The sequence below is a fragment of the Calypte anna genome, chromosome 1 (genome assembly GCF_003957555.1).
Source record: "Calypte anna isolate BGI_N300 chromosome 1, bCalAnn1_v1.p, whole genome shotgun sequence".
NCBI classification, from domain to species: Eukaryota; Metazoa; Chordata; class Aves; order Apodiformes; family Trochilidae; genus Calypte; species Calypte anna.
Genome location: NC_044244.1, coordinates 5,820,451 through 5,832,962, shown reverse-complemented (window position 1 = coordinate 5,832,962; position 12,512 = coordinate 5,820,451). Strand labels below are relative to the sequence as shown.

The following is a 12,512-nucleotide window of genomic DNA, read 5'->3' as shown; positions in this document are numbered from 1 at the left end:
TAACTAGGTCTCCTTTCAATGCTCAATATTCCTGGCTGAAACTCCCAGCTTATCATGTGGAATTAACAGATGCCCTTGAGAAAGGCACATTACGTAGATCCACAGTGATTTGCATTGGGTAAGTAGGGCAACTTATGATTGTGGAAAAAAAACCACAACATGATAGTATTGTATTTGGTTCATAACTGTTGGGTGAGACAATTTAAAAAACAGGGAAAAGAGAAACAAATAAATATGCACTACAGAAAAGCAAGAAAACCCACTATATTTTCGCAAGCCACATTTTTATTAAACAACAGATCCCCAGAAGAGATGGAAAATTATACACAGGACAGTAATTCCAATACGCTGGGTCACTGAGCACAGACCTAAAAGGATGGTCATACTTTCAGGGAGTTTCAAGACAGATGCTGGATACTAAAAATGTAAGATAATTATAAAGTTTGTCAGGTTTCTCTTACCTACCTTATCAAACAAGGAGGAAAATAAAGTATATGTTCTGCAGAGATTTACAGGAACTTCTTCCACCAGAGCAGCTGAGGAGGAATCACAGAGGTGTTTGAATACTGAGTGGACAGTGATAAGAGAGTGACCCAGCAGCTGAAGCAACCTTTCAGGGGTAGCTAAATGGAGATAGAAGAGCAGAGTAGTTCCACATTGGGAGGTAGGAAAGGGGGAAAGGTTCTTGGACACATGCAGCCTGAAGCAGAGTATGCTGAAGGCTCCCAGCATTTTAAATAGATACGAGCAGGGCAAATTGCATATGTCAAGGACAGAGAAAAACATGACATGAAATGGTAAGAGTCTGGAAAAAGACTTTTAACTATACTGATGGATTTTTAAAATGCTAGATTCTAAGCTTCCTCACTGACTGAAAAAAAAAAAAGTTTTTCAGCTAGATCTATGAGAGTTTTCATTATTTACAGCATATTATAAGGCTGGATAAAAGGTCTTTGTTTGTTGAGTCTTGGCAATGTGATTATTTGCTGTTAAATATTTACAATTTTTTTCTTCCCCCCCTCAAAGAGTTTGGGAGAAGGAGCATGAAGTTGATTTATTTCTTTCTAAGTTCCAATGAAGCTTCCAGGTTCGCATTCAGGAATTGTCAACAGCAATTTTGCATTTTCTGGGATTTGAGGGCTTTGCTGGGCTTAAAAATTAAATCTTCATTCCTGTTAACACAACTGATGCTCCACTTTTTAAATACAACATTAATTTTAAATGATTATTTTCTCTGCTAAGTAATCCTGATTCTGCATCTTTTATGAAAATCTGCCTAAGCACATACCTTTCCCTCTGCATTTTCTTCTGCACATGTCCCCTGCACAATATTCATCTTACTCAGGGGCATGGCAACTGCCCTCTCAGCTCCCAACTCATTCTGTATCTGTGGCTTCAAACCAAACAGGAAAAATCAAGAGACCCAGCTGGCTGAAGTCAGCAGCAGTCCACTCCATGTCATTTCCCACTTGAGTAGAAATGCAGAGCCCAGGGAAGCTCAGAGACCTTCAAATCCTCTGAAGGCCAGCAAAGTAAAGAAGTCTGAGTATCCCCTGATGTGGAGGTGAGGACAGAAGGAGCAAAGAGGCACAGAAACAGCCAAAAAGCCTCTAGCTCCTGCAGAGCTTCCAGGTAGCAATAGGGGCATCTTAGCAAGCTGAAAATTGCTCCTTTCTGAATCCTGGTGTGTATCTCCTGCTACGAGTACCCTCCTGTTCCTCAACAAAGGCACACAGGACACTATGATGCCAGTAAAGTGTACATGCAGGGGGAAGAAGAAATGATCTAAAGGAGCCTGGAATAATGCTTTGAAAACACAGGCTGGTGATGTTGAAGACTGCTTGGGCCAAACTAAGCCTTGTAAGTGGTATTTCTGGATGAAAACAGATCTCGCTCCTCTATAAATTTCTTTATGGTTGCTCTAAAGGAAGGGTCTGCATAAGATGAGGAGTTGTTTATGTCCTACTTTCAGCATGGCAGCCAAGAACCCCATGTCAGCAGTACAGGACTGCATGGTAACAGCCACTGAAGAGAAAGAAAAGATGAAAAACATGCAGAATCTGTCCCAAAGTCATTCTGCTCTACAATATACAACACAGCATACAGAACTGCAATCTGTTCCAATGAATTACCCCAGGAACAGCACAGACATGAGTATGGTAAGAAGATACTAAAACTCTGACGTTTCCCTACTCTACACAGCCTCGTCTTGAAAATAAATAATCATGGTCTGGCACATGAGATACCAGGCTACACTTAAACAATAACAAAATCAGGCAAACACAATTGGTTTTGCCTGTAAAATCTGTAATTTAATGTTGGACTTTCTCTGACTATAACTGAGCCCTGTTATGACACCGCTGGATTTACTCTTCTCTCCAGAGTAGCAAATCAACTTAAAAGGAAAAGTTGTACTCCATCCTCTGTGGCCAAATGATAGAGATGCCTGTCAGGGAAAGCTGAGAGCCCTCAGGCATTGAGATAAGTCCTCCTCTCTGGCAAAGGGAAAAAGGTTCTTCAAGAACAAAAGAAACTCCTTGGCCCTACCTAAGATGGGTGAATATTCCTGAAAAGAATGCACACCAAATTAAAATCAACTTATTTTCAATTCCATCACTGTGATAGCCACTCGCTGTAGCAAGGTAGAATAGGATCTGAGAGGTCAGTTGCCTCATGTTTCCATGTTGAAGTTCATTATGAAGGGAGTGATGGGAAAAAGACTGCAAAAAGAAAACATTTATTTGATTGTGATTCACAGTTCAGAGCTGGACAGCCTGGCATGGGACACAAAGCCCAGCATTATGCATTCCTCATTCAAGCCAAGCTCCAATAAACTCACTAGAAGTTTGGCTTGAACATGGATTGAAGGCTACAGTCAGTAATAAAAGATCAGTAATAGTGCTTCACATATCCAGAGACATACTCTCTTTCTAGGAATTGCTTCTTTGTCATCTATTTCGCACATCCTGCAGAATTAAATGCTAATTGTATTTCTTCCTTTTCCCCCCTGGTCTCCTCCCACTCAATATTGATCTCCAGAAGGAGCTGGCAACCCTGAACATGCAGGAGAAAGCCAATATTCACCCTGAAATCCTAAAATCACAGTGCCTCAAGGAAGAAGTTACATTACATGGGTCAGTTCAGGACAAGGGGAATGACTTTTGCATTGTTTTCCCTGGAGAGAACATCTCTACCTGTAGTTATCCCTTATTACACACTTCTGGGTTTGCTGTAAACTCTCTTGTTTTCAAGAATCAATTTTAAAGACTAAATTAATACCTAAAGTAATAGTCACTAAAGTAATTTCCTCTTTTTTTTTTTTTGGACAGCAGGAAGGTAAAGTAGTTCGGAAAGGGGCATTAAGTATGCAAAAAAATTTAAAGTGAAGTATAGGAAACTGAAAGTTCATTTACTGACTAATGAAACTGATAAAATGGCAGACTATTTTTCCCCCTGAAAGACATGACAAGGGAACCAAGTTTACTAAAACACAAGGTGAAACCAAGCAGAACTGCAGCCACCTAGCTTGCACTTTCTAAAGCATTTGTATGAAAACCAAGCACAGAAGGAAGTTTTCTTGAAGTGATAGCCACTGGGCATGGAATGTGCTTGATGATGTTCCAGACCCCTAATGCTTGTTCTACAGCCCAACTGTGTTAAAATATTAAAAAACTAACAAAAAGAAGAAGCATTTATTGATAAAGAGCATAGCCAGATGTTTTGCTCACTAGCAATAAACTGCAGGCAAAGGCTAACAGATGCAAGCAATTGAATAAGCCAGGAATAAAATAAATAAATAAAGAGATGAAGGGAATAGATCACTTGATTTTGTAGATTTTCAAACACAGTTATCTTCTGCCAGAAGTTAATAGCTTCCAATTACTTGGGTCTGTTTCAGGCAAATGAAGTGCACTTATTTCACATCTGGCCAGGCACCATCAGTGCCACCAGACCAAGAGCCACTGAGGGCTGGAGCCAATGACACAACAAGTGGAGGGTCAAGCAAGCTATGGATTTTTTATTTTTTTGTACCTGTGAGCCCACTAAGGAGCAAGAAGTGGGAGGAGTGTGTGTTTATCAACTAAGAAGACAGTGTCATGCCTTTAGATGGGGAGGATGAAGGATCTTCATTCTTTTTCAGGGTTATGAAAGAAAAGATAGCTCTAGCCAGCTGTGACTTGAAATCAGGCTGGAACTCCTTCAAAAGATACAGGACATAGGAACAGAGCACAAGGAAAAGCACAGTGTAATCTGGGACAGAAAGGGTCGTAGTTGGTTCAAGTGGAACTGCCTGGAACTGAATGGAATCCATTTGATTCCATTCAACTGGAATCTCCTCCAATCTAGGAGATACCCAGCCAGAAGGAGGTGTGTAGCTGGGTATCACCTGTCTTTTACCCATACATCAACTCCACTGCTGTCTAGGGGCCAGAACATTTCAACAGCAAGAAACAGAAAATGTTGTAAATTAGTGATGCGATGAATTTCTGCCACAGCTGGGAGACAGTGTTAGACCTTTCTGTCAAGACTGTATTTGTTTTATGATGATAACCTGCTTGAAAAAAATGAAAATAATACATATTTTTTTAAATCAGTAGATTATTAATGCCATTTCCATGAAAGATCAGTGGCTGTATCTCTGAAATAACAGTGGTTGTAAATCTGAAAATCCCAGAATAAGACAGAACAATTTAAGAAACTTAGAGGGATGTGAAAATCATAAAACAGAGAGGTTGCTGCTCTTCTTTGCCTGGCAAACCTGAAGTTGCCCAGCTTCCAGAGGCTCACGGGTAAAGAAAAGAACATGAAGGGAATTCACGTCCTTCACAAAGGATGAGTATATCCCTGGTGGCAGCAGGGATCAGAGTGAACTGGGCACAGCTGGACACCATTGCCTCCTTCCACAGTAACTGGGCATAGCTGGACACATTTATCTGCTTCCAGACTCACCTGGGCAGAGCTGGACATGACCATTCCAGCCTAACTGAAGGTGTATTTACAGGTACAGTGTAATTCTCTCTCCAGTCCTAAGCCATAACTCCTTCCCCCAGATGTGACAATATGCTGCCCTTGATAGTAAACAACGGGTAAAATCACAAAATAACACTCAGAAGGATGACAAAGAGTCTTTCCTGCTGCTCTTACACTAATGTTTCTTTTGGAGCTTTGCTTTTGAGCTTGGCTTCAAGGATTGCCACAGTTTGATAGGCAAGGGCAGCCAGGCAGGGGGAAGCAGTCCCAGGGTAGAGATCAGACTCAAGACACTCAGTCTTCTTCATCTGTGTTGTAAGAGACAAGAGATTGTAGCTGCTCTCTTCAGCATAAACTGGTTTTTTATATTTGTGTAAATCCACAGGAAATTAAAAATAATAATAATAATAATCACCAAACAGGCACAATTGGTACAGTATGCAACTCCTTTGTGAATTGGCTCATTTAGGCATTCATTTAAATACAGTAATTAAGATTTAACACAAAACAGAAGCTGCTTTCAGATGTCATTTTTGAAGGCCAGATGATCTCCTCTTTATTAATATTATAATTTTTAACTATTGTCAGCTGATTTTTCAAGGATCAAGCTGTGAGCAAAGAGAATACACTGATGAAGTGTGTTCTATTTACGTAACGTCTCCATGAAAATGAGAAATTGATTATCAATCTGTGATACAGAGAACGGATAAACTGCACAACAACTTCAAGGTGCTTTATCTGGACAAGAGGGTAGAATTTATAGCTTGGCATGTGCCATTCACCCTTTTTATTTAACGCCATAGAGAAGAGCATTCTGAGAACCTTTATGAGAGAGCCAGCAGCTTACTGCAAATGAAAAATGAAATCCTGGAGGGAACACAAGTGCTTTGCTGCTTTTCCATAGGCATGCAGAATGCGGGAATGCGGGGGAAAGCAATTAAAGTATGATGATTCTAAAGGGGAATAATTATTTCGCAATTACTTGAGAACATTACATTTATTGCTCTAATTAGTTTTTATTTTCCAAATAGGCATTCTTCTGCCTGCATCCTCCTTGCACCTCTGAAGGTTTTCCCTGGTTTCCCGCTTCTCCACTAAAGAAAGCTTCACCTCACCCTGTGTGCATTCCCTGTTTTGGGAATTTAACCTTGCCCTGCCACCAGTTTGTTGTAATCAAGGGAAAGGATGTCAGGACAGACAGTATACTTTGCAATTATATAAACACACAAGAAATTATCTGCTATGGGAAACACAGTTTGTAGAAATGAAAAAAAAAATCACCTCTCCTCCTTAGAAGGAAAGAGGTTTCTATATGCTTAAACTATAAGAATAATTTTTCTCTAGAGTGCTGTCTTGCCAAAATGCATTCCAGGAGCTTTCACAAACTAAAAGATTTTGCACACCTTTTCCCTTTACTGGTTGGGTCAAATATTTTTATAATAATCTATGAATTAATTATAAAATTTGAACAGCACGAGTGCTTCTGAGATATCAAACATCTTAGAAAGGCAATGAAATATTTAGATTTATCAAACTTTTTAAAGCAATCACAACTGATGATTAATTTGGATGATGAATACATGTGGGAGAAGCTTCAAAACTTGTGAGATCATAGGAAGTGGAAGATATATTTAAATATTAATGTGCTGAGAGTTACTGTAGGTTACACACTGAATAGGGTTCTAGGCAGCTACTAGAAAAGATGATGGGGAGAAGAACACTATGAAATTGTAATTATTTAATCAACATCCAAGCATTTATTTTCCTTTTTGAAATTCTTTGTCAAAAGTGAAGAATTTTCTTCTTGTGCTTTGCTTTCCATCATCAGTGGCCCAAAGAATCTGTCATGCTAGTAACTTCAGGAACAGGTCATAATACTTAAAATAAAGCTTTTATTAAATTAGAGTTAGAATAACATGCCAGTGTAAGGATGAAGCTATGGTCTTAAAAAATAGCTGAGACTCAGCTATCCATTTTTAGTTAGCAGTTAAAGATTTGGTATATATATATGTATATAAAAACAAACAAAAAAACCCCCCACAAACCTAAAAAAACCAAACCAAAACAAAAAAACACCAAAAGACAGGTGTAAGAAAGAAAAAAAAAACAACAAAACAGCTGAAAAATTATTTTTGACAGTACGTTGAGTTTTTCCTGAGATGAAGTTAAAAAAAATCTTTTATTACCTCCAGCTTATGCTTGAAAGAGTCCTGTTTTGTAGGTTTAGTGCAGAGGGAGAAGTTTTGGGTTTTAAAGTACAAGAATGCATGTGAATTATGACATCCCTTATTTATTAAACAATAAATACAAACAAAAAGTAACAAAAATTGATTTTCATTGCCTTTTCAATCATCTTATTGTACATATATCAGATTTTGACTCACGGATAAAAATAAGCAAGAATTCAAACACTACTTTTATGCATAATTGCCATGGAACCCATGCAGCTGAATGAGGACTGCTTTAAGTGCCATGTATTTTATTGTCGTTACACCCAGTCCTCAAAAATTAAAGTAAAATTTGTCTAGGTAATCACAGACACTATTCCTCATTTACATGACAGGTAATCCCAGGCAGTGGAATGTGTATCATGGAAAAGAAAACTTTTGGCAGTACAGCAGAAATCACGGTGGGGTTTACTATGATGAGTATTTAATTCTCAAAGTAGCCACTTTACAACCATCAAGTTGGCATGAACATGGAAGTCAGTGAAATTACTAAGCAAATTACATCCAACTCCCATTTTATAACCACACTTAGTAACCATTAACCCTCTCCTGCCCTGCCCAAATATATACACACACTTTCCCGCCTACACCATTCCTACAAAATTGCTTCTTCCACACAGATAAAACAAACAGGCAATGAATAACATAATGAAATGTAATTTCTGATTCTTCACCTACAGCACTAACCAAGTGGTCTTCTTGCAAGCCTTTACAATAGCTAAAGCATTGAACTTGTCACCTGCCCAGAAGAACAGAAGTTCATACCTCTCCATGCTTTATGTCCTCAAGGACCTATTCTCCAAGGCCATTTCATTAATTAATTTCTTTTAGTAAAATTGCCATTCAGTTACTAACCAGGTATACTGATGCCATACCAACAGTTTAACTATACTGACTGGTCATGCTCGAAGTATCAGATGTTCTATTTTGTTTATATTTAGGTAGTTAGTAACAGCAACATTTAAGAGCAATTAACAGGTTCAGAGAGGTAAGGGTGTTCTAAGTTTGACAACTATCAAGCTGACAGTCAACTTTCACAACAGGCATGCACTGGATATTCTTCCTTGAAAATTCTCCTTCTCTGTTGTTTTTTGTAAAAATAAAATAATGGTACTGAAAAGAATTCCTTTTACAAAGAACTTTTAAGTGTGTAAACAATGGGAAGCATAAAGTGATACTGTGGTGTCGATTACCCCACACATCTGATACGCCACAGGCAAAACCCAAAATATTTTAAAAATCCAGTTCTGCAAATTTTCCCTGTGCAAGAAGAGGGTTTTGCTAATTGCCTCACTCGAAAATAGGAAATTCCTTTCTGGTAAAGACTGAACTAAGTGACACTCAACAGCTAGACAGATGGTGAGGTTAAAAATTTTGTACAGCACTGTAGCTTGGAGCAGGCTCTGTGATGCACCGTGCCACCCCGCTGAACGCTGCTAGCATCTCCCTGCATGGCTGGGGTGGGCCAGCTAAAGGGTAAGGGGCACACAGACCCCTGACCCCTTACACATAATCAAACTGCATTCTCATCAGCACTGATTAGTCCAGAGAGTTGGGGACTTGCAACTAAATGTGTGTCACCACTTGGCAAGATGGACAAAATAAACATGTTCTAAATAGCGAATTCTAGTGTTTTGGAAAGGCAGTGTAGCAGAGCTTCCACAGACAGCAATTAGTTTTGAGATCTTTTTATTATTTTTTGTGTTTAGGAATGGAGGCTCCTTTAGTTAATAGCAATTTGTATGAGTGACACATGATCCCTGGAAATCATACACCTTCACAATTACCACTAGCAAAGCAAAGCTTGGTTAATACAAGGAAGCACATCACAACAAGATCAATGAAATTGCAGGAGGTAAACTTTTTTCCTTCAACAGATTGCAGTCCCTCCCAAAACACACAAGGAACCAGAATAAAACCCTAAAAATGCATGCTAAACAACTACATTATTAAACCTCTATTTAGAGATCCACTTAAAAGCTGACATAACTCTCATTATGTTTCTTTGGATGCTAAGATCTGCATCTGATGAACACTGACTGTGTTCCAGGTTGCTTTAAAATACATTAAGGATACTTCCCAGAGAAGAGAAGCATTAAGATATCAATGCAGAAGGAAGAGTTTGACGTGGTACTTCCTCCTTGAGGGGCAAGTTGGAGATAAAGTTATATAAGCCTAAGTGACAAGAGGGCATCATCAGCCACAGTTAATAGTGCCTTTGAGCTTGGAGATACTTGTAGATGGTATCTTTTCTGACTGCCTGGAAGGAGGAGCAGGTAGAAAGCCTAATCAAAGCTGAGATGATTAAAACAAGGGAGAGCTTGGCAGATCAAGAGCTACAAGCAGTCATCTGCAACTTTGTACCCCAACAGTCAAACCCATGAAATTTTTATGCAAAAGAGGAGAAATCTAGCACCTTTTCCAAAACTGCCTGGTGCCAATAAAAACAGGGATCTTACAAAGGAAAAAAAAAAAAACACCCAACCCAAAACAAAACACAGCAGTCATCTCAATTTAAGACCACGCAACAGACAACAGGCAGCATTTACGCAAACACTTTGCTGTCCTTCAAGGACTGTAAAAATAGCGTAAGACATCTGCACCAAGTAGGTTCTACCCCTGCCTTTCTCTTCCCCCACACACTTGCTAAATTCTCAGCTGCCTGAACAACTGCCCACCACTGAGGATCTCTACGCAGAACGCTGCCGGTGCAAGCCAGAACGCTCCACCTTAGGAGAAAGTTTGGTTGCCAGTAAGAAAGGTAATAAAACTCTGAATAGTCTTAGATGGGGCCACGGTATGCAGCCTGATTTGTGCAAATCACAGGTGACAGTCTCTGCTGCACACCAGGGTTTATTTACACTTGTAAGTTAAGTGCTGCCTCAACCAGAATAGCTCCAGTACAGAGTCAATGCCAAAGCCTCTCGCTTCATTCTAACGTAACTCAAACCACATTTGTCATCCCGACGAAAGAAAAAACAGCAACAAAATAAAAGACATTCTGGATACTGTAAAAACGCAGCGCAGTCCTCAGCCTTTGTAGCTTTCAGCAAGTGACTACTTCCCCTTTCCTAGCTTTTTTTTTTTTTTTTTCATACAAGGCTTAGGCTACCTGAAAATCCCTGTCATTTGCCAATGCCCAAGAGGATGATAATAGAAACTTTCAGACCGAGATTAATGAAGCAGAGACGGACTAAGGGAATACTTCTCTTTCTGAAATTCCAGCTTTCAGAGCCTTCCAATAAATCTCATCCCGAGTTCAACTCCATGTAAAACAACCATTCTCACCCTAATTAACACTGTCCGTACGAGGCAGCTGTCGGGGACACGATTTAAAAAAACAAAAAACAAAAACAAAAAATCCCACAAAAAACCAAAAAGGAAAAAAAAACAAACCAAAAACAACGAGAGAGAGAGAAATTCTTGCTTTCTGCCTGCTGGTTTTACTCCCAGTGCATGCTTAGGATTTCATTTGAATTTAAAATCCGATGAAGCTTTTGCAAGGGGGCTGGGGGCTTATTCTGCCAGGCAAGGACTGAGATAGCAGGGGTGGGTCGGGCTGGGTGCAGGGGACAAGTGTCTGTGGAGGAATTCCCGCCGGGCACGGAGGAGAAGCGCACTCAGTTATTCGCGATCGCAGCGCGTTTCTCCACGTTGCATCAGCAGCGTATAAACCCCACCACCACCACCACCACCCCTCTCACCCTGCCGCCCCCTGCCCGCCTTTACCGACCTGCCGGAATACTAAACACCCAGCTGCCGCCCTTTTGGGAGAGGGGCGGGGGGCACAACACGGAGACCACCAAGTGACTTTGGAAGAGGGCGTGGGGGAAAAAAAGGGCGGAGGGGGGGAAAGGACCTCCTTCGCCTCCCGTGGAAGGGCGGACGGTGCGGGAGGGAGCCGGCCGAAGCCCCGGGCTCAGTGCCGGGCGGTGGAGGGTACACGGAGTCGGGGGGTACCCGGAGTCGGGGGGGTTATCCGGAGGCACCCTCGCCAACACTTACATTCTGTCAGAGACCAGCAAGCGGCCGTCGACCATCATCTCCGGAAGGAAATCCAGCTTGAACGAAGAAGTCATGCTGGGCTCCGGGGGCGCCGCGGCGGTCTGGAGGGAGGATGCGGCGGGGCTCGGCGGATCCCACAACTGCGCCGGGCGGCGGAGAGGCAGGCACAGGTGCGGAGGCCTCCCCGCGGCAGCCGCCAGCCCCGGCAGTTGTCACATTTCTCTTCCCCCTCTTGGTTTTTTTTTCCGCCAATCCCCTCCGAAATCGACTGCTGAGGCAACTGTCGGTGGAGCGCCAGGTGCTGAGCGGGGAGGCGGAGCCATTTCCCCGCTGCGGATCCCCGTTAACCCCTGAGCCCCCGGCGGGGCCCGATGGCTCGGGGAGAGGCCTAGCGCCGGTACCGGGGGCGGGGGGGGACACTTCCCCAAGGCGGGGGGTCGGGCACCTCTTCGCCCGCGGCCAGCTCCCTGACAAACTTTGAGGGCGGCGGCGTGAGAGGGAGGGAAGAGTCCCGTCCCCCCCCCCCGAACCTCTTCCCCAGTCCCCTCCGACCATCTCAGCTGCTCTTTACCCCCCTCTCCCCAGCCCCACGCTCGCATTTCGGGTGTGGACACCCACCCCACCCCCCTGCGTTATAAGGGGCGAGGCTCGCCCCCGCGGAGCCTGCTGACATTTCTGAGTGGTTTGCACAGAGCGAGTTCTATCCCAGTACGGTTGCCACTGCCGAACTGGGAGCACTGGGAACGTTTCGGCAGGTTGCTCACTAACAGGCTGTCTGCTCAACATTCCTGCCATTCAGACCTTGGCACCCGTGGAACGCTCCAAGTGATGTTACTGGCTTGTGTAGTAACTCCCTCCTCACTGATCAAAAATAGGGATTTAAATAAGTAACGACGATAAATCCTTCCTCATGTCTGTAACCTGCCAAAAAGTCTGTGCCCAACCCTGCTGCACTCCAGAGTTGGCCACAGCCGGCACACAGAAGTGACACCACCAAGACACACAAAATTCCACACACAAATAGCTGGAGCCACCCTCCCCACGCTACCGCCCCCTGAAAATCTGTATAAATTCGCCTTTGCATCTCCAAAGCTCACTTGCTGCAATAGAAAAGCAGCTCCAGGCAAAAGAATATTAACATATTTACGAAGATTACTGGATGATCTGAGCAGTCTAGACAGACAAAATGTTTCTCTGCATTGTGTATGCTTCTCCTTCGGAATCTCTCTCAAGGTTGTATAATTTCATTTGTTCTGGATAATCAATGCTCGGAAAAAGTAACAAACGCAAATGAAAAACTACTACGTG

At 42.2% G+C, this 12,512-nt stretch overlaps 1 protein-coding gene across 2 annotated transcripts in view; it reads right to left on the bottom strand.

Moving 5' to 3' along the window:
• Positions 1 to 12,512, bottom strand: part of CELF2 (CUGBP Elav-like family member 2) — a 548,689-nt gene that overhangs the window by 229,574 nt on the left and 306,603 nt on the right. The window contains exon 1 of one of the 2 annotated variants that reach the window (XM_030469341.1): positions 11,205 to 11,474. The exons of the other annotated variant lie outside the window; for it this stretch is intronic. Coding sequence (XP_030325201.1) covers positions 11,205 to 11,278 — 74 coding nt within the window. The 5' untranslated portion in view covers positions 11,279 to 11,474. Of the gene's footprint in view, positions 1 to 11,204; positions 11,475 to 12,512 lie in introns of those variants that run through there. 2 annotated transcript variants of the gene reach the window in all.